The sequence below is a fragment of the Ictalurus furcatus genome, chromosome 13 (genome assembly GCF_023375685.1).
Source record: "Ictalurus furcatus strain D&B chromosome 13, Billie_1.0, whole genome shotgun sequence".
NCBI classification, from domain to species: domain Eukaryota; kingdom Metazoa; phylum Chordata; class Actinopteri; order Siluriformes; family Ictaluridae; genus Ictalurus; species Ictalurus furcatus.
In genome coordinates, this window is record NC_071267.1 from 6,983,140 (window position 1) to 7,008,451 (window position 25,312).

The 25,312-nt window shown below is 42.3% G+C and overlaps 1 protein-coding gene across 2 annotated transcripts; it reads right to left on the reverse strand.

The window, feature by feature from the left end:
• Positions 1-258: 258 nt before the first annotated feature.
• Positions 259-24,410, reverse strand: tbc1d12b (TBC1 domain family, member 12b). 2 transcript variants are annotated; one of them, XM_053640057.1, is made up of 15 exons: positions 24,003-24,410; positions 23,127-23,895; positions 19,339-19,450; positions 15,318-15,374; positions 14,181-14,302; positions 11,709-11,791; positions 11,335-11,452; positions 10,902-11,008; positions 7,403-7,483; positions 6,288-6,385; positions 6,128-6,199; positions 5,067-5,195; positions 4,856-4,965; positions 2,870-3,128; positions 259-1,456 (listed from the first exon to the last, which is right to left on the reverse strand). In XM_053640057.1, the coding sequence occupies exons 2-15, from the start codon at positions 23,816-23,818 to the stop codon at positions 1,388-1,390; spliced, it is 2,109 nt and encodes a 702-aa protein (XP_053496032.1). In that variant the 5' UTR covers positions 23,819-23,895; positions 24,003-24,410; the 3' UTR covers positions 259-1,387. The 2 variants fall into 2 exon arrangements, with proteins under 2 accessions (XP_053496032.1, XP_053496033.1); XM_053640058.1 differs by lacking the exon at positions 15,318-15,374.
• Positions 24,411-25,312: the final 902 nt, after the last annotated feature.

Below are 25,312 nucleotides of genomic sequence, written 5' to 3' on the forward strand. Positions count from 1 at the left end.
GAAACAGCTTATTCGGGACAGTATGAAATAAACTACCTGCTGCTTTATTGATTTGTCTTATTAAAATGTTTTGAACATTTTGCAGATTCTGCACGGCGTATGTAAACTCATGAGTGCAACTGTATGATTGTATTACTAACAGTCTTTCCACCGCTTTAATTATATGATCAGATTAACTAGTGAGATAAGCGTCAGCGTCACCGAGTACAGTGTGTGTGTGTGTGTGTATTTGCATGCGATGCAGGACAAACACATAGATCGCATTTCCACTCTCGGGTTTATTTACATGTGCTCTACTTTTAGTGGTGTCCGACTTCATCGGATATTTACAATTCTGCTCGTGGCCGAGTATGAAAACTGTACAATAGCAGGGAGCGAGTAGAAAAGAAAAAGTCAGGATTAAAACACGCAACGTACGTTTTTTTAAAATCAGGAATCCGAGATGTAGCGCAGAACGTTCAAAACCTTCAATACCCCCCCCTTTCCCCCAGAGAAACAAAATGTACTGGAGTTACAGAGCAGATACATTTGGTCAAATATTAAAACAGACAGAAAATATGTATATAGACAGGACAGGACACTTCCATTTGTGCACACAGCATATGCTTTGATAATATAGGGTCTTTTTTATTATTTTTTTTTCCTTGGAGAAACGCTTTCCCAGCTGAAGCGTCGCAGGCTCGTGTGGGTCGGAAACAACGACAAAAAAACAAAACAAAACCTCGTCCCGTAACCATAACCCGTGGACTGAAAAGCAGACTGCGACAAGCATGCAAAGCATCCTACTCACTGCTTCTCAACCCTTCATTGCACATTACAGAGATCTTAATACTCCTTTTATCACATACAGCCTCGTCCTGAAGCTCTTTACGAGTAGTGTTAAGAACATCCTTCACAAACTTCACGTCACAGCTTTAAGTGCGACGTATTAACCGTTAGAGGAAGAAAGCAGCGACAGCACACGGCGCGGAGAGACAGCTGTTCGCATGGGTCCGCGTGTTACGATGCGCTGACGAACAGTGAGGAGAAGAAAGAAAAAAAAAAACAGTTTCTGAGCAAATCAAATCCTGCTGGTGGTGGAATATTTCTCTTTTCTTTTTTTTTTTTTTTTTCAGGAGGAAGTGTGTGTGTGAGTGTGTGTTATACGAGAACACACGAGTGTTTCCTTTCAAGAGGCTTTCCAGAAAACCGTCGCACATTTATACCTACATCTAATCGCTAGCCACACGTCTGTAATACTGCAGATCGTCTCAGAGAGAAACCGGTTCTACTTCGGTCTTCATGCCGACTCCTCGACCGTTCACCGTCACTCCCGCTGCAGGTGTTATTACGACCTCAGAAGAAGAGACGGCGCGACGACGCGAGGCCGAGGCGGCACGTGGAGGCGTCAGGAGCTTTTCAGGGTAGGGCTGCCACTTTTGTCTGATTCTTTGTCCTTCATTAGTGCACTGAAGACCTAAAAAAAAACCAAAAAAAACAAATAAGACATGTAACACTAATGACAGGCCTGATGTACAACAAAGGCTAATGAACATTTCATTAGTTATCAAATGCGAAATCAGACGTTACTCATTTAACACTAATTATTCAGGAATGTGTAATGTTCCATTAATTTGTATCTAAACACTGTTCAATTCTTCATTCTGATTGGTCAGGAGGTGTTGATTAATTTTCTATAACGACGATAGTTCCTGCTGCAAAATAAAAAAAAAAAAAATTAAAAAATTGCAAAATCAAGTTTCTATGCGATTAACACTCGTTTCTGAAGTAACAGCTCGTACGCAGGCTAATATTTAAAAGATAAAAACGTGCAAAAGAGACTTTTTTTTATGGAAGGAGTCTCCAGTGTCAGTAAGTTCTCCACCTGTTCAGGACAGAGGGACGTTCTCGCACGTTCTTGTTTTTCCAGTAACACGACCAGCTGCATTCCTGGAGGCTGACGACTGTTTACAGCTGCTGTAAAGTAAATAAGACGACGCACCAACCTGTCTCACGTATGCTGCACGCCGTTAAATAGAACTAGAAAAACAATAACGCGTCCTTCAAACCTAGGCAAACTGCTGCGGTAGAAGTGGAATATAAACACTTCGGCCCGAGTTAGTGGGAAACCGTCAGCTTCAGTCACGCTGCATCATGCCGCCATGTCGCTGACGATTTTTTCCCCCCTCTATCGGCACGCCACAAAGTGTTGGATTTCTTTAACTATCGGCTGCTTGGGAAATCCTGGCGTGGAAGTGAAATTGTTCCATACAGAATTCTCTTCAAGTGACATGATGCCAAATAACTCGCTCAAATGACAACAAAGGAAACGAATACACGAATAAAAGTACAGACATGTCATGCTGCCTAGTTACGCACAAAAACTCTTCATAGTTCATTCATTTCAGCTTTATATATATATATATATATATATATATATATATATATATATATATATATATATATACACACATACACATACATACATACATACACACACACACACACATTATATATATATATATATATATAAAATATATATGGTGTGTAAGTATAACTGTCTCAGTGTTCTATGTATCTGTGTCCTACACTGTAGAGTTTCTGTGTATCCCTTACATGGAAGAAGAATTTAGAAAGGGAAGAGCTGTAATGTTACACAACACTACGATGAAGAGAAGAGAAGGTTCTGGCCTGGTGGTGCGCTTAAAGCCGCAGACCCTGGGCTGAGTCGTGACAATAAAGCGCTTCGGGTGTTCTCTTTCATCACGAAATGGCAAAGCCGTACAATCAGAACGATATCGCGCTGAATTCGACGCATTTCAATTTACCCAGAAGTATACCGCCGCTGGTGTACGAGGCATTGTCATATCCTCGTGGGTGTGAAACACACCTGGGGCCATTTGCGGTTGCTGCTGGTCATGTGCGTGTTGTGGATGGAGCTGAAGAGGCGCTCAGCGGAGACGTGCTCGGGCAGGCGCGTGAGGAACTGGGCCATGTGGATGAAGTCCATGTGCAGGAGCACATCCTCGTACAAGCGCAGGATCCCCAGAGCCGTGCGGAACAGGAACTCTTCTCCGTCCCTGCAGAACACGTCCCACACACGGCACGCCACGTCCAGCGGTAGGGACTTGCTGTACAGCGTGAAAATCCTGCGTACACACACACACACAAATGGTTTCATGTAGATCAGCACAGACACAACCGTCTCAGCAATGCAAGCGATGACTTCCTAATGCTACATCCTATAATACAGTACAGTCTATATACAGAAGTACAGTATAGGACTTCTATAGCTAGAAAACTTAACCCGCTTCTGCAAAATGAGAATTTCAAAACGTTTGAAAAAAATTCGGGTGTATCCTGCAAGACACAAATCTTGATCCAAATATAAGGCAAAAAAAAAAAAAAAAATATATATATATATATAAATATATATATATATATATATATATATATATATATATATATATATATATATATATATATATATATATATATAAATAAAAACAGGTTGACCACGCCCCTCCAGTCCTAGACTGAACCTGGGAGTTTTAAATTAAATCAACATGGCAATATTACAACTGAGAGGATCCATAAAGCTGCTCAGAGGATATGAGGCGGTAATAAAGGCTGAGGATGGGCATCAAGTTGCTAGAAAAAATAAAAAAATGTCACATTCAAAGAGATGCAGACTTTTGAACTGATATTTTGATGATTTTATTTTTTCAATTATTAATATCAAACACCGTTGCGCCATTTTGTTCCTTTTGACGACGAACATCTATGAAAACATCTTTATTTTATCCGAAGGGTGTGCAAACTTTTCAGTTAACTGTATACCAGGGCTTATGTGCATCTGTTTAGTGTTTTTGTATTTAGATTGAAACCGGATATCGCTGTGGTTTACAGTGGATTATCTTTTTCAAATTGTGAATCGTACCCTCTGGAGTCTAGACCCCACCGGAAACAATGAAAAAAACCCTAACTGCTAAGAAGTTGTCATTTTTTCCCCCGTTTGCAAATTATTACAAATATTTATATTCACCTTCTGAACTTGTACACTTCCATTCAGCTCGATGCTACGTTCCAATTCACCTACTTACACTATGCGCTAAAAGTATGTACTCATTTTATGAAGAAAAGCTACATGCTTATGAGTGTGAAGCAAAAAGCGTACGTGAGCGGCCTCTAGAGACGAAATAAAAACCATCGCTGACTAATTTTGTCGTGTTATTCGAAGTGTTTTTTGATTCATTTTGGACGTCTCTGTTTTTATTTGTTATTTGGAGTATTACTTTTTGGTTCAGTTTGGATGCATATCTGTTATTATATTTTAATATTTATTAATAGTTCACATACACTACCGGTCAAAAGTTTAGACACACACAGTCTTTATTTCTATTTTTTTTTTTATACACATTTTAGAATAATAATAAAAGTAATCAAAACTCTGGGGTAACACAAATGGAACTATGGGAATTATGTTGCGATAAAAAAAAAAATCCAAAATAAATCAAAATAATTTCGTATTTCAGCATCTTCAAATTAGACACCGCTTTTGCCTAGAAATTCCAGAAATGTATTCTTGGTGTTTTCTCACCCGATGTCTTGAGGAATCTCCCTGAGATGCTTTTTAAACAGTATTAAAGGAGTTCCCACCTACGCTGGACACTTACTGGTTGCTTTTCTGAATATTTCGCTCAGAGTCGTCCGTTTAAAAAAATTAAGATTTTTTTTGTGAATAAAATGTCAATTTCAAACTTTTAATCATACACCTTCAGATCAAAAGATTTTTAAGATCATTTCATAGTAACGTATCAAGCCCTCCGTAGAAAATATTGATGTTCCTCCTGTTAGAAAAGTCTGAGTCACTCACCAGTCTATCAGGTAGAGGTCTGGAGTGAGGTTGGAGCTTTGGAAGTGACTGAACAACCTGGGAAGATTTTCCTCAAAGAAGACCTCGAACACTGCGAAGTACTTCAGCATCTGCAGGTGAAGAAGCAGCACGGCAAAGTCAACACCACAGAAGAACCAAAAAATAAATACATAAATAAATAAAAACCCCAGATGTGTTGAGAGTTCTGTACCAGTTCATGGTCCACTCTGAAGAAAGCCATCTGACAGGGTTTATTCAGGAGGTTAGCGAAGGCGATGAAGGCGTCGGCCTCCTCCAGGTTCAGGATTAACACAGCGGCGATGAACGACATGCCCTGCACCTGCGGTGATGTTAACAATTCAGCACACACTGAGCAGCAACAGGGGCAAAGGGATATGTGTGTGTGTGTGTGTGGCTGCTCTTTTGGTGTATTTCTGCATGCTAACGTGTAGTGGCGTACTCCGATATTCAAATGTCGAGCACTTAAGCAAAACGTGCGGAGATCAATTCATCTGTAGGGTACAGTTATGCGTGCTTGGATAGTTGTCGATATTTAAAGTGCACCTATTATGGTTTTGAAACGTACCTAATTTTGTTTTAAATGTCTCCTACAATAGATTTACACGCATCTGAGGTCAAAAAACACTTTAATGTGCTCATAATTTAAACTGCAGCATTACCCCTGCCCCCCCATCACAAATGACTCATTCAATGATCCGTTCTAAAGGATTCATTCTAAACTCCTCCTTTCAGAGAACATACTCTGGTCTGATTGGTCTACCGCTGTCAGTGAGCAGATAATGAAGGCCAGAGGCGGGGTTTTTTGTTACAAACCTACATAGGTTAGTACAGGAAGTAAGTCTGGAATTACTAACGACTCGTTTCAGCTGTTCAGAATCGGTTCCTTCTTTTGGGAATCAATAACCCCGTTTGTTGTGCGCTTTGATTTTTGAAACAGACTTTACATTCACAAACAGCTCTACAACACACTACATGAAATGTAACATTTGAAAAACCATAATAGGTGCACTTTAAATCTGCAGTCTATTGATTATATGGTGGAACTTTAAACAGCTGTGCCACTCGTGGAGCCCAGTACACAATATATATTTTAATCGATTTGTTCAGCATTGTGAAAATTCAAGTTATTATAATAAGTTACAAGACGAAAACTACTCCCGACCGATGAACATTTAAGCCGTTCCGTTTAGCTCTAAATACAAACTTTGTAGCACGTCTACACGGTTTCCTCTGAAATCGTTTCACACTCACATATCCCACGTCAGGCCGGTAGCAGGTGTACGCCCCGAGCACGCTGTGCAGGAGGTCGTGGTACGGCCCTCCCTGACAGAATGACAGAGAAGAAAGAGGTCACGGCTTGTTTACGTGCTCGAAACCCATCCTGAGCAGTGTGAACGTTTACTAAACTCACCTTCTGGAAGATGAACAGCGAGGGAAAGGTGCGGGAAATGTCGAGCTTGATCAGATCCAGGCTGGATTCCCGGTCCGCCAGCGACGCTCCACTGTCGGCTGTGGACGACGCATCGACACGGGCGTACGTTCATACGCAGACACATTTTATATGTTGGGAAAACAAGCAAACAAATAAATAAATGAAAAGCAGGACTGTACTCTCGTTACGATTGATGCATTGTGATAACTACAGTGAGGAGAAACACTTTATTTAGCCATACACTGGCGTTAACTCAATACAGTGAGTTCAAGTAAAGAAAAGGACAACTTGTAAGCAATATAAAGTGAATAAATCAGCAAAAAAAAAAGTGGTTTCAACTCATTCCTGCCTGAAATTTTGCTGAAGCAGCACAAAAAGAAAGAAAGGACTAATCTCACACGCCTACTACTCTCCGTTTTCAACAGCCCTGCTTCTGGAAGTAACGTTCCCACCCATCCAGCTACGATATGAATCATGGTCTTGGCAAATTATTTCAAAGCTTATTGTCTTTTATGAGGGGGAATAAACTACCGACATCCTAAAATGCTATGACGTGAAAGAATTTTCTCTCAAAATAGTGTTTTTGTATGTATTTTAGTTTTGGGGAATAACAATACACCATATACTGTACACTTTCAGCTGTTTTAGACATGGCTAATTCAAGTGCGGTGGTTCACTTCAGTCTGAGGGGGCGTCAGAAAAATGCTCTATTAAACTTAGCTAAAGTGATTTCGCTTGACTGTGATTAAAGCGAAATGTAAAACTTAAGGCCTTTCTGCACTCATAATCTGGGGGGGGGGGGGGGGGGGGGGTGTCACAAAAAATTAAATACAATAAACCATACACACTGCAGATGTGAAAAGAGCAAAGTAGAATGCAGGCACAACTACAGGAAGAGCTCATGTCCCTGGAGAACAGCTCAGAGTTTAAGACAAGCCTGAAGACAGTTGTGCGGAAAAGCAGAGGGAAAAGCTGCAGTTAAATGGGCCTGGTGTCTGAGAGGAAGTTCATGTTGAGGAACTGGCTCGAACAAAAGCAGGGAAGCAGGAGGATTCGGACGTTTCCGTCTACACGTGGTGTTTGTAAAGACGTACCCTCTGCCTCGACCTCGCTGCCTGTCTCTCGGAAGCTCCTCCAACGCTCCTTAGCCCGGGAGAGAAAGATCTCGTACAGCTCTGCCAAGAAGTGGACAGCAAGACGAGTGAGGAAGGAAACATGGGGAGAAAGAAAGAGAGCTTGATTTATCTTGGACACAAACCCAGAGCTGAAAAGTTCTTTCATGCTTCTGCTGTTTTTTTTTTTTTTTTACTGCAACAGTTAAAGCAAGACCAAACCGATAAATATATTACAACTTCCGCACTAGTCTCAATGCAGCGTGCACGTATGTTAGTGGCAGCTCTGTTACTACAGACGTTAGGGCTGCACAATTATGGCCAAAATGATAATCACGATTATTTTGATCAATATTGAGATCACGATTATTCACTGATTTTAGTGACAACATATTCTTATTGCACTTTCACATTTAAATAAACAGACCACTGCTTTCACCTCCATGTTGTGCTACATTCCTGTAATGTACAAATCTTTGCATCAAATTAGACTGGTCCTTAAAGTGCATCGTCTCCTAGAAGCAAAATATAAATAAAATTTTACCCAAAATATAGGATAAGTAAAAATAAAAATGCCATCAACCAAAAGGAAAATATACATCAAATATAACAATATGCAACCAAATGAAAACAATTCAGGCGAATGCAGAAAAGGTAATAATGTTTACAGGAGGAGAGACGCAGCCACGTCACCCAATAGAGCGGTGACGCAGGAATGACATCATTTTGTACCGAAACCTGGAAGTTAGCATCACACCGGTTCCCTCGACAAAAACACAATAGGATTTTCACATAGACTTTTGGATTATTGCAAAAAAATTAACTCTGTGATCAACAAAAGTTTACAACACTAACACGTTTTGTCCATCAAGATCATTTTCACAAATGAACACAACTTTTATGAAGTTTGAAGCCTAAATACAATCGCCAGAAATAAACAGCTATCCGTGTGCTATAAACGAACTACACCACGGTCGCTCGACTTCAACGTCACCATCACCGAGCTTCTGACTACTTCTCCAAACTTTCCATAATACGGATGCACTCTGTGGATGAATCTTCATCCAGGTTTTTTTGGGAATTGTGCACAGCATACCTGAACCAGTTTATCTGCAACGTTTTTTAATGTTCGGCGTGAAGACGTTTAATGTCCCCGACATCGTCTGTAGTCCCACTTAGCAACATGTTAGAGTCACGATTTCCCCTCGCACGAAGCGCTGGAGCATGAAGCGAAGCTGGCAGCATGAGCGCTAAAATGCTAACTCGTTTCTGGGTTTTGGCATTTCAAAATGACGTCATCCCTGCGCCGCTCTATGGTGATTGGCTGTAATTTTAGGAAGCGCTTGATTGGATCTGCAGCAGAGTTTTCTATGAGCGGAGGACAAATTTAAACGTCAGTATCGCAGTCGATCATGTCCATGTAATTGCGGGCAGTTAAAATCGTAATCAAGATCAATATTCGATTTATTGTGCAGCCTTAATAGACGTTACTGTCTATAATTTTTCAGTGCTAGGAAACTTGAGCGTTATTGCAGCCACAGTATATAATGACTTTTTAAATAAAGAAGTCGTTTTAGGCAGATATTTCCCAAGCATGATTGAAAGGTATAGTCAGCAATTTGGTGGACGTTTCCTTGAAAATTGCTGTTTTGCAACTACAGCTCATTCCTTCAGTACTCCCTTCAAAGCCACGCCCCCTGAACACATGATGCTTTGGCTAGAATGCCTGTTTACTCTTTCAATAGCGAGCTCTTTCTGAATAGACAGGCATCATGAGACAGCCTCTAGGGAGGAGGCAGGAAGTGGCAGATACTTTTATCTAAAGCAAGCTGAGCAGACGAGGGTTAAGAGCCTTGCTCAATGACCCAATAGTGGCAGCTTGGTAGTACCGGGATTTGAACCAACAACTCTCCAGAGAACTAACCTCCGAGCCACCACTTCCCTGCTAGCAATGGACACGTGTTGTGAGCTCATGGTTGGTTTTGTGAATTCAACATTTATACATTCTTGTCGTCGCCCCCCCCCCAAACACCCGTCCCAGCCCACCCCGCCATATATATATATAGAGAGAGACAGAGAGAGAGAGAGAGAGAGAGAGAGAGACAGAGAGAGAGAGAGAGAGAGAGAGAGAGAGAGAGAGAGAGTGGAAAAAAAATTTTCTTCTGTAATTGAATTCAAAAAGTGGAACTTTCAGATATTCTAGATTCATTACACAAAGTGAAATATTTCAAGCCTTTTTTGTTTTAATCTTGATTATTATGGCTTACAGCTCATGGACATCAAAAATCCAGTATCTCAAAATATTAGAATAAAGAATTTATAATACAGAAATGTCGACCTGAGAAGAGCTCTAATCAGCTCATTAACTCAAAACACCTGCAAAGGTTTCCTGAGGCTTTAATCTCTCAGTCTGGTTCAGTACACACAAGCACAATCATGGGGAAGATGAAGGTAAATGTTGCATTTCATTTGGAAATCAAGGTCCCAGAGTCTGGAGGAAGAGTGGAGAGGAACAGAATCCAAGTTGCTTGAAGTCCAATGTGAAGTTTCCACAGTCAGTGATGATTTGGGGTGCCATGTCATCTGCTGGTGTTGGTCCACTGTGCTTTCTCGAGTGGAGAGTCGATGCAGCGTCTACCAGGAGATTTTAGAGCACTTCATGCTTCCATCTGCTGACAAGCTTTATGGAGATGCTGATTTCCTTTTCCAGCAGGACTTGGCACCTGCCCACAGTGCCAAAACTACTAGTAACTGGTTTGCTGACCATGGTATTACTGTGCTTGATTGTCCAGCCAACTCGCCTGACCTGAACCCCATAGAGAATCTCTGAGAGACACCAGACCCAACAATACAGACGAGCTGAAGGCCGCTATCAAAGCAACCTGGGCTTCCAGAACACCTCAGCAGTGCCACAGGCTGATTGCCTCCATGCCACACCGCATTGATGCAGTAATTCGTGCAAAAGGATTAAAGCCCTGACCAAGTATTGAGTGCATAAATGAACATACTTTTCAGAAGGTCGATATTTCTGTATTATTAATTCTTTATTCTAATATTTTGAGATACTGAGTTTTTGATGTCCATGAGCTGTAAGCCATAATCATCAAGATTAAAAAAAAAAGGCTTGCAATATTTCACTTTATGTGTAATGAATCTAGAATATATGAAAGTTCCACTTTTTGAATTAACTTACGGAAAAAAACCCTTGATTTTTTGAGATGCACCCGTAGGCCTATGTATATATAAACCCCAGTGGTGTTATTATTCCTATACATACAGGACATAACTAAATAACTTACATATATTAATGTAGCTTGCCTGTATATAGAAAGCTTAACTTATTAAGGGAGCAAAATTCAAACCGAAGCTCATCAGTGCATTTCACTCAATATTAAGTCCTTCATAAAACAAAATGGTTCATTATGTAATTTTAAAAGAAACCCTAGGTTCTATGTCTAGGCTCATTAAATCGTTCGAATACCTGGGGTGATGTTGAGCTCGTTGCCGATGGCTAGACTCCACACTTTGCCGCGGACGTTGGGTGGAAGACCCTGCCACCACAGGTCTTTAACCCTGCGTGTGCCGCGCCTAAACGAGGCAGGAGGAAACGAAGAGGCGGGTTGACACGTTTAAAATCAACCGGTTATATTGTCTGTATGAATTAGCAGTGCAAGTCCAATCCCTATTAACATGAGTTTGTTATTCAATCATCGGAGGACATTAAGTGGCCGCTGTGGACTGTTACCTACTCCAGTGTATACAGACGTTTAATTTTATACCTTCACTTCATAATCCTGGCTTCCATGACGGTATAAATGTCATTTATTTAAAACTGAAATACTGATCCAGTGTTGTCCTTCTGCCCCCAGAATGAATTCAGAAACCCCAATATGGATGGGTGAAGAGGTGCTCACATGCTGTCCCAGTTGGGCAGGACCTCAGTGTTCCACACCACCATGGCGTTAACGATGCTGTCCTCCTGCTTGAAGCGCTCCTTCATCTGCTGCTTCTTCTTCTGTGCCTCCTTCAGCTCTGATCACACACACACACAACAAAATAATTACCAAAACGCTGATCCCTATTAAAAGGGATAACTGATGATGAGCAATGAGTCAGCCAAGTCAGTAACCCTAACACTGGTTCAAACACGGTACAAATCTCATTCACATATCTGCTTAGGAGAATTTCATTTAGTGAACGTTTCGAGCTCGACGTAGTGAAGGATAGAACACGCGGCGAATGAGAGATTCGTCTATGACCGGGTTTCTGAGCAGATCTCTGCTTTTACCTCGCCGCTTGGCCTCGGCCACCATTTCGTCGTATTCCTGCCGGTGGCGCTGAGCTTCCTCCTCGGGTTTAGCCGGAAGATTGCTGAAAAGGAAGCAAGTGGGTTTAATAAATAAATAAATAAATAAATAAATAGATAGATAACTAAAGTATCAGAGAAAACGAGAAAGGTGCCGAAACAGAAACATCATCATGCAACATACTGTCATAGCATGTTATGTTCACATTTATAACTTTTTTAAATTATACTGTTACTCTGTTACACCTTTCTTTTGCACTACTTGTTACGTCTGGCATCCACACTAAAACTGTGTACTGTTCGGCGCTACACTGTCACTTACTGTGCCTATTGTCCTGTTTTAGTAGTATTGTACCGTCCTGTGTTGTTAGCACACATTTGCATGTGCGCTTTGTGTAGAAATGTGTAGCTCTTATTTAGTTCTGTGTCGTCTCATGTGGTTAGTGTGTTGTTTTACGTAGCATCACCTTCCTAGAGGAATGTTGTTTCGTTTCGTGTACTGTACCAGCTGTAAATGGTCGAAATGACAAAGCCACTTGAATTTGAACTGAATGGTACACTGTAGGGGCGTGGCTTATTAAAACCATTTACATTTAGATGTCGGGGGTTTTTTTTCTTCTATAAATTGCCATGCTTTGACACAGAGTTTAATCTGCTCCACAGTTCATGAACATTCTGCTTGAACAAACAGCAGGTACATTAAATACAATCACATTGTAATCACACGGCAGTGCTGTTGAATTCTCAACTCTGATTTGCTAGGAAGTGTTGACTGAGTTTCTATAACAACAGAGCTGCAAAAGGCTTTGCAGTTTCTAACATGAAAGAGAAACAAGAGAGGAAACCACTGTTCAGCATATGTTCCACAACGAAAACGTAACTATAAACGAATTAAAATGTATCACATGACATGACGTTCTGGTAAATGTATAAGAGGAATAAAAGACTTGATATGCGGATATGCAGTTATAGATAAATAATCGACTTCAGGGTGTTAACCTTGAAGTCTCACCCCACCCCACCGTTGATTGTTTTCCTTAAACGCCACATCCCGAAGTGCTTTATTCCCTACTTATTTGCAGTCACACTGCGTGATTACCATCTCAACATTATTGTGTCCATATTAGAAAATTACCATCCCCAATCCAGAACCCGAGTGCCAGTATTTATTATCTGCCGCTCCAGGTTTGTCCTCACGAATCGCAAATCCCTCTCGCGTTTCAGCCAGCGTTCATTCTTTATGAGTGCCGGAATAAAGGGAGCCGGTCTGAATGAGCCACGTGGTGAAACGGGAGCCGTCGAATAAGTCGAGGCTCATTTCGAGCTCTTTGTTCCAGAGAAGTGAGCACGTTGTTGAGCTAAACGATACAGCGCGCCGCACACCACACCCTGATCTGCAGGCAGAGACGACGAGGACTGTGTGAGCTGGACGGCTGAGAGGCAGGACATAATGCCGAGAGCTCATTTGGAAGCTCGGTAATGCGCTGTGCTTCATCCCGAGATGGCGATGAGGTCAAAGAGGCTCTAATGCTACCCGACACTGATCTTACTTTAGCATGTGTGATGACATGAAAATTATGATTTAGAGTCTAGAATACCACAACAGGGTAAACGGCGGTGTCTTGTGAGGCGCCGGCATGTTTTGCTAAACAAATCCAGGCTGGGGCTGGTACTGAAAACGCTGCAGCAACAACTATACAGAAAGAAACACAATAGCTGGATGTGTAAGGGTGATATGATATGCACAGCCCAGAGCTCGTAAGGAACTGGACAGGCAGCCAGGCATGATGGTTTTATCTTTTAGTGAGCAAGAAATCATTGGATACTTGTACAAGGTCATGGCCAACATACTTTATGCTCAGTGTGAATGTCGACATTTGTGAGAACTTCGTTGGCCCGGCGCGCTTAGTGGACAAAATATAATTATACAATTATGAAAATATTAAAACACTCTTTATTTCCTAACAAATGCTAATTAGTCCAATCATAAACAGCATATCCAGTCTAGTCCACGGAACTAAGACTGACCTCTACCAAAGGGATGGAAAGGCCAAAGTATGTAGAAAGAAAGGATCTGTTCATGATTCAAAACATACACGCTCATCTGTGAAACACGATGGAGGTAGCATCATGGCTTGGGCTTGCATGGCTGCTTGTGGAACAGGCCCAATGTGATGGGAGGAAGGGAGTGGAGCTTGTCGGGGCCGGAGAGCTCAAAACAATTGTGCAACTATCAGTCGGTCGGCCCGTCGACATTTTGGTGTGGGTGGTGGGGTGCGTGTGTGGGTTGGGGGGGGTGCGGGGGTTGGGAGGTCTGAGTATGTTTGTGTGTACATTCCTGGTACGCTTTCTAACATTTTTACAAAACCTAACCGATACTGAAGTGACATTAAAACCCAAGCAATGTTTATCCAGTACCCTTCCATCCATTTATCCATTAACCCCAGTACTCACGCAGGCCGGTCTTCTAATATGAGTGCTGTGGTGGACAGTGGTTCAAACTCCAGATTCTTACGTCGCCCTTGAGCAGGCTGGGATGGGCTATGGGCTCCTTTGCCAGCCTTAGCTTCATATTCCTGTGAACAATAAAAAAAATAAAAAAATAATTTAGAATCATTTCCTGTTAGTTAAACCCTCAGGACTGGAAGACGAGCAAACTGAATGGATGTCACAGGGTTTACAGAATGGGAAGTTGCTTTAGAAACAATGTAGGGGATGTGAAAGGTGAACGAGGCAGCAAGAAAACAGATGACGGGAATCAAGATCACAAGGACCACTGGGACCACTGGGGCCTTCAGGCCATGGCGTGTGATTTTTATAATTACGAGAAAATGAAAGGTCACTGTAAACTCAGTGAGGAGGGCATAGGGCACGTCTTAAAGCTAAAGAGATGACGTCACGAGGCACCGAGCTGTGAAACTCATTTTGAAGAAACCAACCCAACGTCTGGGAAATTTGAATAGGGACAGTTCCCTATTCTCTGCGTTTCGTGCCTTCAAGACCACAACGCCATAGATGACTTCTGTGGGGGGAAAAACAGCACAAGCCTAAGCTTTTAGAGTCCAAACGGTAGTCAATAGTTATATTGTTCAACGGGGGGGGGGGGGGGGGGGGGGGGGTTGAGCCCACAAGACATGTGCACGGTCACGAGGGGGGAGAAATGAGCAATGGTCATGGTGGATGAGATGATAAAGCATGCAGACATAACCTCATATGAGCAGATGTTCTTTACACATCTAGACGACATTATTATGGCTAGACATTTTATAGACAATACAGTACAGCACAGCGTTAACCTGCTCAGGAACATCAAATAAAAGAAAGTGAACGCACACGTGGCAGAAAAGCAGAAGAGGGACATAGTGACTCACTGAGGCTGATTAAGAAGCACGTCAGCATTTCTAACCCTAACACATCTGCAAGCCAGCGAAACGACTTCTGGGCAAGCGTCCAGGAAAGCAGGCATGAGCATGAGACATACTGATTGATGAAACAGGCCAAAGGAAGGCGATGCTCCATGCAGAGACGACGACACGTAATAACGATGGATAAAAGGCATTTATTATTTAAAAAAAAAAAAAAAAGGCATACCCCAGCGCTTAACAGATTGGGAGTTGAAACAGATGTGAGGTTGCCTGGGTTACTCTCCTGAAGAAAGAAAGAGAATGCACTCAGTTTATTTTTATTTGTTTTTTTTTGTTTTTTTAAACCAGCATAAACACAAACCTCTGGAAAAATCACACAGAGCCCAAAACGAGCTTTCATAATTTACTTCCACATGTTTGGATGAGCAGAACTACGTCAGAACTGTGCCTTCCTTAAAAGTCTACCTCAAAACACTGCACAGAAATGTGACGATATGCGAACTTACCCCTACGGCCTTTCGTTTATTATTAACGACTCCCACCCCTAGAACTCTTGACTGACTCATGTGAAGGTTGTGAGCGTTTTTTGCTAGCTCGCTAAGCACTTTGTGCTGAAATGGACTACTTTAGATCACATGTCAGGAAAATTTTTCCCGAGCACTTGTGAGGTTATCCGCATGCAGCATTTAGTCAGAAGGACCTCGGAGTACCAAAGCTGCCTGGAACCAGGAGGCTGGGAATGACATTTGGCTTACCTCAAAGCTAAGTGAGTCATAATTACATACACAACTTTTTAGGGAGCCTTAAGTACTTCAGGCTGGGCGGGGGAGCATCATTCCCAGGTACACCACTTTGCTGAAATATGCTTGGGTTGAGCGATATGATCATATAAAAATCACTATTGTGACAGAAATGTAATGTTCTCACCAATTTGCTCACCTGCCAATTCCTACCCACCCACCAGCCAGCTCTCCTCTATCAACCAAGAAAACATGTGCTTCCTCAGAAACTAAACACATGTTCTTCAAACTGCTGCTCATGCTGCATCACAGGGCAGCGTAACACGCTCAGAAGAAAACGCTATCTACACTCTTCCACGATACATGAGCTCACAGATGCCCACAAGTACCTGTGTCACTGTGACTGACAGGGGAGAGGGAGTATACCATACCTCCAACCCAAAGAGCACGGCGAACTTCGCTCCCTTGGATCGTTGGAACTCAAAGGGCTTTTTAAGCAATATTTCAACAGTTCCTCCAGCGTCCTCATGTGCATGTAATGTCATTTACACAACTTTGTCTGTTTGTATGCAAACACTGTACTATACTGCTTTGGACAGTTATCATACCCTGGACTTTTTTATACTGTACATGTCCATCATCGGCAGGAATAAAGGCGAAAAGCTTTGGCCTGTTTGTGAACTTGTTAAACACCGAGAAGACCATCAAGGTTGTAGATAAGCGCAGAGGCTGAAATGGCAGCCTACTGGTCACGTTCTTGTCTCGCTCGGGTAAACAGTGGAAGAGACTCGAACGTGGAGAAAGAATTCGTGTGCGCTCAGTAATCCGACCTGGCCATAATCCAGAAGCGTCCGCCAGCTGGATGTCTGGATTTGAACTGCAGCAACAATACGGGCCCTGTATTCCTCCTCATTCTTAACACATACTAGAGGAAATGGACCTGAAGGGGCGTTTTAGTATTTTATATCTCAACTCTACTGTAGTCCTTTAGCATTTGAGATGCTGCTGAAACCCTTCCAATGCTTTGTTTGATAACATCATCCAGTTTTATTCCGGCCTCCTCTCCATGTACAGTTTTGCTCGTTTAGTTTACGTTGTTCAGGTCCTGACCTAAAAGGTACTTATCAATCCCTTTAGTCTCAGAAATATCTAAGCATCTAAGAAATTGAGAAAAAGAATCAATAGGACACTGATGAACAAACTGGTAGTCTTCCAAACTACATGTAAGGAGAGCTAGATCAGAATCTCTCTCTCGTTAATGTAAAAGACAACAACAACTATAATCCTTGAATCTTATATATAATCAACCGAAGTGCAAATACCAAGACTATGTAGTAGCGATGAATTATTTATTTATTTATTTAACGGTGGAAAATTGAAAAAGTATTAACGTTACCTATGTATACAGAAACCAACATATCCTCAATCAGTAGAGCAATTACAATCCCTAGAATCGGGACTTTCCCCCATATCCAACAGGCTAAATTTACTTCACTGAGTTCCTCCTCAAAATCAAATTCTGTACTACGTCCGACACCTATATGCTTATCAAACCACTCATTTATATAAAAAAAACGACTTTGAACCTGGTCAGCTGTCAAACCTCCCATTTATTTCCAAGACCCTCAAAAACACTGCAGTTCAGCATACTTACATAGGAATCACATACATTCATTACTTCAATCAGGGTTTAAGCCTCATCACAGTACTGAGGAAGCGCCGGTTAAAGTAGCAAATGAACTACTACTCTCCTTTGATCACAGTTGTGTCACCTTGTAGCTTTCGACAACGTAGATCATATCATATAATGTTCTAGCCAGACTACTGTACAACACTGGGTAGGAGTTAAGGGAAAGACTTATTCCTGGCTCAGGTCTTATCTTACCGACTGCTATCAGTTTGTAAAATGTTAATGTCGACAGCTCAATGTATACAAAAGTAAAATCTGGTGTTCCACATAAACATAAAATCTTATTAGCTTCCACTGCCATGCTGATGGCTGTACGTCTCAGCTACAGCCAGGTGACAGACACCAGCTTAATAAAGTTGAGGAATGTGTAAAGGACATTAGATACTGGATGCTGAGTAACTTCCTCATACTTAATTCTGAGGAAACAGAAGTATTCCTACCAAGGCCACAGGCAGCTCGAAGTAAGCTCTCTGATTATATAGTAACTCTTGATGGCCTTTCGGTTGCATCATATGTAGCAATGAAAGTTCTTGGCATGAACATTGACTCTTTTGCTACCAGTAGGATGGACTACTGCTGATTACTGTTGTCTGGAAGTTCCAGCTGGTTTGAAAACACGCCAAGGTTAGTCGAAATGCAGCAGCTGGAGACTAGTCTCACTAAAACCAGAACATTTTGTCCATAGAATGCCATGTCTCAATGTTGAGAGAAGTATTAGAACGTTTTTGAGCCTGAAACTCAACTAGTCATCTTTGCTACAAGCTTAAAAACCTGTCACTGACTACGTTTACATGGACAGCAGTAATCTAATTATTGACCTTATTCTAAATAAGACAATATTGTGATTAAGGTGTTTACATGAGTCGCTTTTAGAATATTCTTTTCATATTCCTGTTTTACGTTATAGAACGTAGATCGATTAACAGCACACGTCATTACGTCGTGTGAGAGTTTTCACCGCATTTTGCGACAGGACACGATCACACATGGCAGCGCTCAGCCGTTTAACGGCAAACACAAGAGCACGGCTGCGTTCGAAACCGTGTACTTACCTACTATATAGTAGGAGAACTACATGTATCTCGGCTACTATATAGTAAGTAAGTACGCGGTTTGAGACGCAGCCCACGGCTTCGAGCAGTCGTCTATTTGGACGTATAGCATGACGAATAATTAACTGCACTTGAAACGTTTGTAAAAATTAAAAATAAAAACACCCAAAACTGTATACGGTACCATAGCGAAAACGAACTGTATGTTGATACGTGAAATTCTGGAGGGACGTCGGACGGCGTGGCGTGGGGACGTAATGACGTGTGCCGCTAATCCATCTATGTTCTATAAAATGTAAAACGTGAACATGAAAGGAGTACTCTAAAAGCGACTCATGTAAACACCTTAATCACATTATTATCTTACTCAGAGTAAGGTCGATAATTAGATTACTGCTGTCCATGTAAATGTAGTCAATAATCACTGTTTACATGGTAGTTTCTTAATCAGAGTATTGTATTAAGCAGGTTCATATCGGATTATTGTTGTCCATGTAAACGTACTGTCTGAAACACTAAAAACCCTTATGGTAAACGTCCAACAATCTGGAAACACTGAATGATTGCAAAACCTGGCAGTTTTCCCACTAAGCAACGTTTTAAGGCAAATTCTACGCACGTTCCCGTAGCCTTGCTTAATCGCGGTGATAACAGTACTTCAAGAATGCCACCCACCACTAGGTCAGATACGTGATCTTGAAAAAATCCCAGGACGTGGACAAATGTTTGACATATTTTTAGGAAAGTGTGACTTTGCAAGGAGACCTGTTGGATGGTTTTGGAGTCTTTGGGAGGGCTCTCTCTCGGCGGGACCTTCCCAAACAGCTTCCAGCCAGGAACACTTGCAGACTCTTTCTGCTTTCTGGAGAACAGGCCCCTGGCAAACACACAAGCAAGGGAGCATCTTTAACACACTTTTGGCATTTTTTTTTTACTGACACAGAAACTAAAAAAATCTGTGAGCGATCAAAAACAAAAGCTGGTGCACTCTCATCAGACTGCCAATAAAAGTTAAAAGGTCTCTACCAAAAACAAACTCTGATGGAGAACTGAGAGGCAGCATAAGGCCATGTAAATGAATCTCTAGGCAAAAAACACACGGTGCGTGACGTTTCCTGGTAATGTTCCACTTTGTGCAGGCTTTTTGCAGAAGTGCTAAAACAGAGAGTAGATCTGTAACCCAGTTTTGCATGCAGCCATTACAAAAGCACTGCTAAACTCAAGCCTAATAGATTTCACTAGAAGCTTCCTACTCTCCAGCCTGTATCTCTTAGACATGTGGGTTTTTTTCCTTCAGCCTGTTCTTTGATTTAATGATGTGCTTAAGATGGCAGCTAATGAGATGGCAGCTAATGAGCCCGACTATGATACTTTGCATTTTTAAAAATGGGTCAGTGGCTCAGACGAGGAAACGTGTGAAATTTGATCCGATACAGAACCAGTGCTTGAGGCCAGTACTGAGCTAATACTCGTACTCGGTGTCAGATTGACGTATTCTTGGTTTTCAGTGTTCACCTCACCATGCACCGCAAATCAACCAAACTGTTTGCACTCAGCATCAAGGTCGAGCTCACGTGCTTTGGTTTATTTTTCCAACACCTACGTCCTGTATTTACACACTTGGTTATCATCCTCAACAACTAGAATAAGGGTTTAAATCAGAGGTTCTCAACCTTTTGTAACTAAAGCCCCCTCAAGCCTCCCCTATCATGTGGCACCCCCCCCCCAATATTGGAGGAGACCAGGAATAATGATTACCTATTCTATATAAAATCTATCTATCTATCTTATATATATATATATATATATATATATATCCTAATCTATAATCTGTTTTTGATAGATATTTTTGCTACTGTGTTTTTGTACTTTTTTTAAAATTACTTTTCATAACTTTGATGACTTTTATAAAACTATATAACGGACAGGTATGGAACATGAATGATCAAAAACGTTTCTGAACACTAGAACTACTCTGAACAAGAGAGCTAGGTTGTAATAACGTGGATTATTTTACATGTGAAACAGGTTGCATTACATTCGTCTTGCGTTTTAAAAACATTCGCATGTGAATGATGTAAACAGGGACGAAGTGTGCGTCTCGTTATCCATGACATTGTTAAATCTCCGGCTCTCAGACACTCACTGAACAGAGCAGACGCAGAGAGAGGTGAGAGTGCAGCGGGAAAGCAGGACCTCGCGCCTGCAGGACAGTACTGGAGACATTTGGAAAGTAACTAAGGTTTGTCCAAAAAGTCGAAAGATTTGTCGCTAGGTGTTTGTTTTTTTGCAATGAAAAAGGCGCTAAAGGGGTCTGAAAAGTCACTAAGTTGGCAACACTGGTCTGCACTGACAGCTAGACAAGAAAAGCAACAAGAAGAAGCAGCAACAAGAAAATACAGAGGGAATGCGGGGTTTTTCATTTATACACATTCTATTTGAAAATTTAAAAAATAAATAAATAAATAAATAAATAATAAAAAATACAAAGTACCCAAATGATGCCCTGTCTGTTTTTTCCTTGAAAACAATTTGCGCCCCCCTTCCGATCCCCCCCCCCCCGTCAGAAACATGAAATCGGAGACTACAGTAGACACAATGGACATCTGAACATCACCTGTCTAAAACATTGAATTCAATCTGAGCCAAGAGACTCTTTTTTTTTTTTGCCATCAGTGACCTGATTCAGCAAGCTGACGTGCTCTGGGTGTCGAGGGAAAGTGTCGCAGCGTTCATTTCTTGAACCGAGGAACACGACGACCCTACCAATGTTCAATTTGGGATTCCCAAATTTTCGCTGCAGGGATGAAACAACGAAATCCGCCATACTGTCAGCACGATACGTGCATTTGAATCAGGGCACAGGAAACTGACGTGCTCGCCACTTCAGATAAGTTCATTTCTTACAGCGCAGATTTAAAAAAAATAATAATAATAAAGAGTTTGGAAGTCAGCACTTCAGAACCCAGAATCTGACCGACGCTGAGGATGTAGCTGAATTTAATGCAAACCCGTTCCCTTGCGTAGCTATTGAGAAAACAGCAGCGTACCTCTACGGACACGGAGGGAGGAGGCATGCAGAATGACCGAGAGTTGAAAGTCAGTTCAGCTTCTGATGACTTTGAGAAATTTTAACCTGTGCGCTCAACATCCCATCCATCCGTTTACTCGCGGCAAACAGGCTTTTCACGGAACATTAGCAAGCGATACGTTCGCTCACCTGACAAACAGACCGCTCGACTAGCAGCCTTCAGCTGTGTTCCTGACTACAGAAGAATTTCAGGAACTCCGCTGGCACAGACACCTCGTGTGTATTAAAAAGACTGCGTATAGCATATTAAAATGTTCTGTGCACAAACATGCACACTGATGTTTCTGTATACGAGTGAATAACGACATGGAGTCCAGATCATGCAAATAAAGGTGGGTAGAAAACGGTGGCGTTTCGTGGATGTGACGTCTTTACTCGTGTTGATATTTGGTGAAGGTTAGTGCCCGGTTCTGTTGGATCAGAGGAGAGGACAGGAGCGACTTGTACGTCCTTGTCTGGAACAGCACCCCCTATCTCAACACTCTCCTGAAGCCTTACGTTCCCTCACGCAATCTGCATTCGATTAATGACCGACGCTTTGTAGTGCCTACTCAGCGTGACTCAAGGTCCCTTTCAAGAACCTTCACACTAACTGTTCCTCAGTGGTGGAATGAACTTACAACCTCAGTCCGGACCACAGAATCTGTCACCATCTTCAAAAATCAGCTAAAGACCCACCTCTTCCGTGATCACTTAACTAACCCCTAATAAATGCCAACCCCACATTATTTTTTAAAAAAAACCTTACAGCTCTACTCTGCACACTTTGCTTCTCTAGAACTCAATTATAAATCCTGTATGGTAGCACTACTTGTATTGTTCTCCGCTTGATACATCGCTTTGCATGTATTCCCTCATTTGTTTTTTTTTGGATAAAGGCGTCTGCTAAATTAATAAATGTAAACGTCAGATGCTCGCATCCAGAAATAAATACCTAATTAGGATTCTAAAAGCAATTCGCGGCTCGCTTCTTTAAATCTCACACGTCGAATATTCTCAGTCAGTCAATCCGTCTTTTCCTTCTGCTGAATTTCCTAACATGCTTCAGTTGGGTCAAGTTCAGAGCAATTCAGGTCGAATGTTTCAGCTCATCGGGATATTCCTGACGCTTTATTATCCGCCTGTCAGGTGTACGTGGAGCTGCAGTAGGATATAATTATAATGAATTTGTGAGGACTGCTTTCAGCCGATCTGCTACCATGTGATAATGATTAACATCTGTTCACTTTTAAACGTGCACTTTCACAGCTCTGATTAAAGGAGCTAACAGGAACATGTTGGCCCTTTGGAGCCTCCACATCAGCCTGTCAGCAGTGTGTGTGTGTGTGTGTGAGGAATGTATATGAATAACAGCATGCACTCTGGCCTTGAGTTACTGATGAGTCTTTCCAGTGTCGCTGGTTCTCGTGTCGAGAACCTAATAAATAAATCATTTTCCAAAGCTCGGGCCGGGTGATCCTACCTGCCGAAGATCTCGGAGATGCCGTGCTTCTTCTGTCTCAGGGCTGGCTCGGCTACGTCGGCCACGTTGTCCGGGGCGCTCTGGCGCCGGCTGATTTCGTACGTGTTCCTCGAGCTCAGGCTCACGTCCACGAACGCCGGGTCCGGGCCGGACTCGCCGTCCTCGGGGCTCGAGAGAGTCCGGGGGGAGGAGCACGGATCCTCTTCGGATAAGCAGTCGTTGGAAGCCGTTTCCGATTCCCGAGTTCTATCGACAGCCTCCGAGCTGGACGACAATGACCTGTGACGTGACCTCAAAGCATCATCATCGTCGTCGTCGTGTGGGGTCACGTGACCCGAATGAGGTCTGGAGGCACACAAGATGGAGCAGGTAGACAGTCCAGCTGAGGAGGATGCAGCAGTATCTGACAGCAGTTCACCGTTAGGCACTGCCTCATCCGATTCGTGACATGAGCAGTTTAGGCAGCTCACGTGACCGTTCGGGAGCTTGATCGCGGCGCGCTGACTGGCTGGACCAGTGGAACGCGGTACTGCGCGGTCCTGGTGGCTTTCATCATGCGTCGGGAGGGAATGGTTTGAGTTGCTGTTCCCGAAGTTGTGCTCCTGTGGGTCCGGTCCGTCCATTTCGCCTCGGTTCTCCGTAACATGAGCAGCGGAGGATGTTGGTCTGCCTTCCTCGGCTGACGCGACCATCAGCTGCCTCGGTGACTCGGCGAGTCCGTTAATGACCTCATGACCGGGATGAGAGATCCCAACGGCGGCTGAGCGACCTGTAACGAAATCAATCATATTCGTATTCCCAACGTGCACCACACTGATGTGACAATATGCAGATTTCCTCTCGGAAAGAAGATATCCGCTTAGCTAGAACACATACCCGGTGCCTGCGCGCTACCGCTGATCTCCGCGACGCCTCGGCGGCTTTTATCCACGGTGAAGCAGTGCGTTTCCGCGCTCACATCAGCTTTAAAACCAAAGTCTGTCTAATCAAACCATCTCGGACACAAGTCAATTTCTCGGCTCCGTTTCCGGTCTTCACTCGGCTCCATAACAACAGTGCCGAGCTGGCTTCGGTGTGAGCAGAGTTAGCACTTCCTCCTCGCAGACCATGGCGGAAAACGTTCGCCTGAACGCTGAAACGTGAACCGTGTGAGGTGTCTGAGGGTAAACGGTTACCGTTTACAACGATACGACTCAAATAACCACGACTTTCGGGGTTAAAACCGGTAATTTTTGCTCGCTAGCTCTCTCTCTGCTCCGACCCTGAATTGCAGCCATCTTGGAAATGCCGATGACGTCACTAAAGGGGTTGACGCGCGGGGAAAACGGGTCACGCGGCGCCCCCTGCTGGTCACTGTTTATATATTAATAATAATAATAATAATAATAATAATAAATTTTATTTAATAATAATAATAAAAAATATTTAATGGCAAGCCTATATATATATATATATATATATATATATATATATATATATATATATATAATATTCTAACATTTCCTCTTGCTTTAAAAACGCAACTCATACAATCGACCTAATCAGCGACTTATATGCGTCTAAACAACTAAGCTGCATTTCGTAAATGAAATACCGTCGACCACGTGACTACACCGTTACATTCAATAACAACTCAGAAACCAGGGATAAGAATTGTTTCCACTCGAAGGGACACGCGTTTTAATTGTTTCTAACCCGTATTTACGCTATTTTCTGAGCGCACGTGAAGGAACATCAGTTCCCACACTCCTGCTGTGTTTCGCTCGTGAACGAGTCGACTCTTTTATGTGAACTGTTTTCACAGAGTCGACTCGCATACACAGGCATTGCCGTTCCCCTGGCAGTGTTAACCAATCTAGTTTCATTGTAACCTCTTCGACACATTGTTTCAGCATAAGGTAGACTAGCTTTCATGAAACGATATTAGTCAAGTTTGCGCAAAGAATATTATAAAACTTGTACTGGTTAAAATAAATAAATAAATAAAAACCGGCAGAGAGCCGAAAGAGTCGGCTCTTATCAGTGAGATGAGTCGACTAACAACAAAAAAAGGAGCTCGAGTGTCCTGTATGAGTATGGTGTCTCTGCAGAACAAAAAAAGCGTTGTCAAACCGGGATATGCGTTGTTCAAACTCTTTACCTGATTTGTTAAAATAATCAAAACCCTAACCCTAGTTGATTGGATG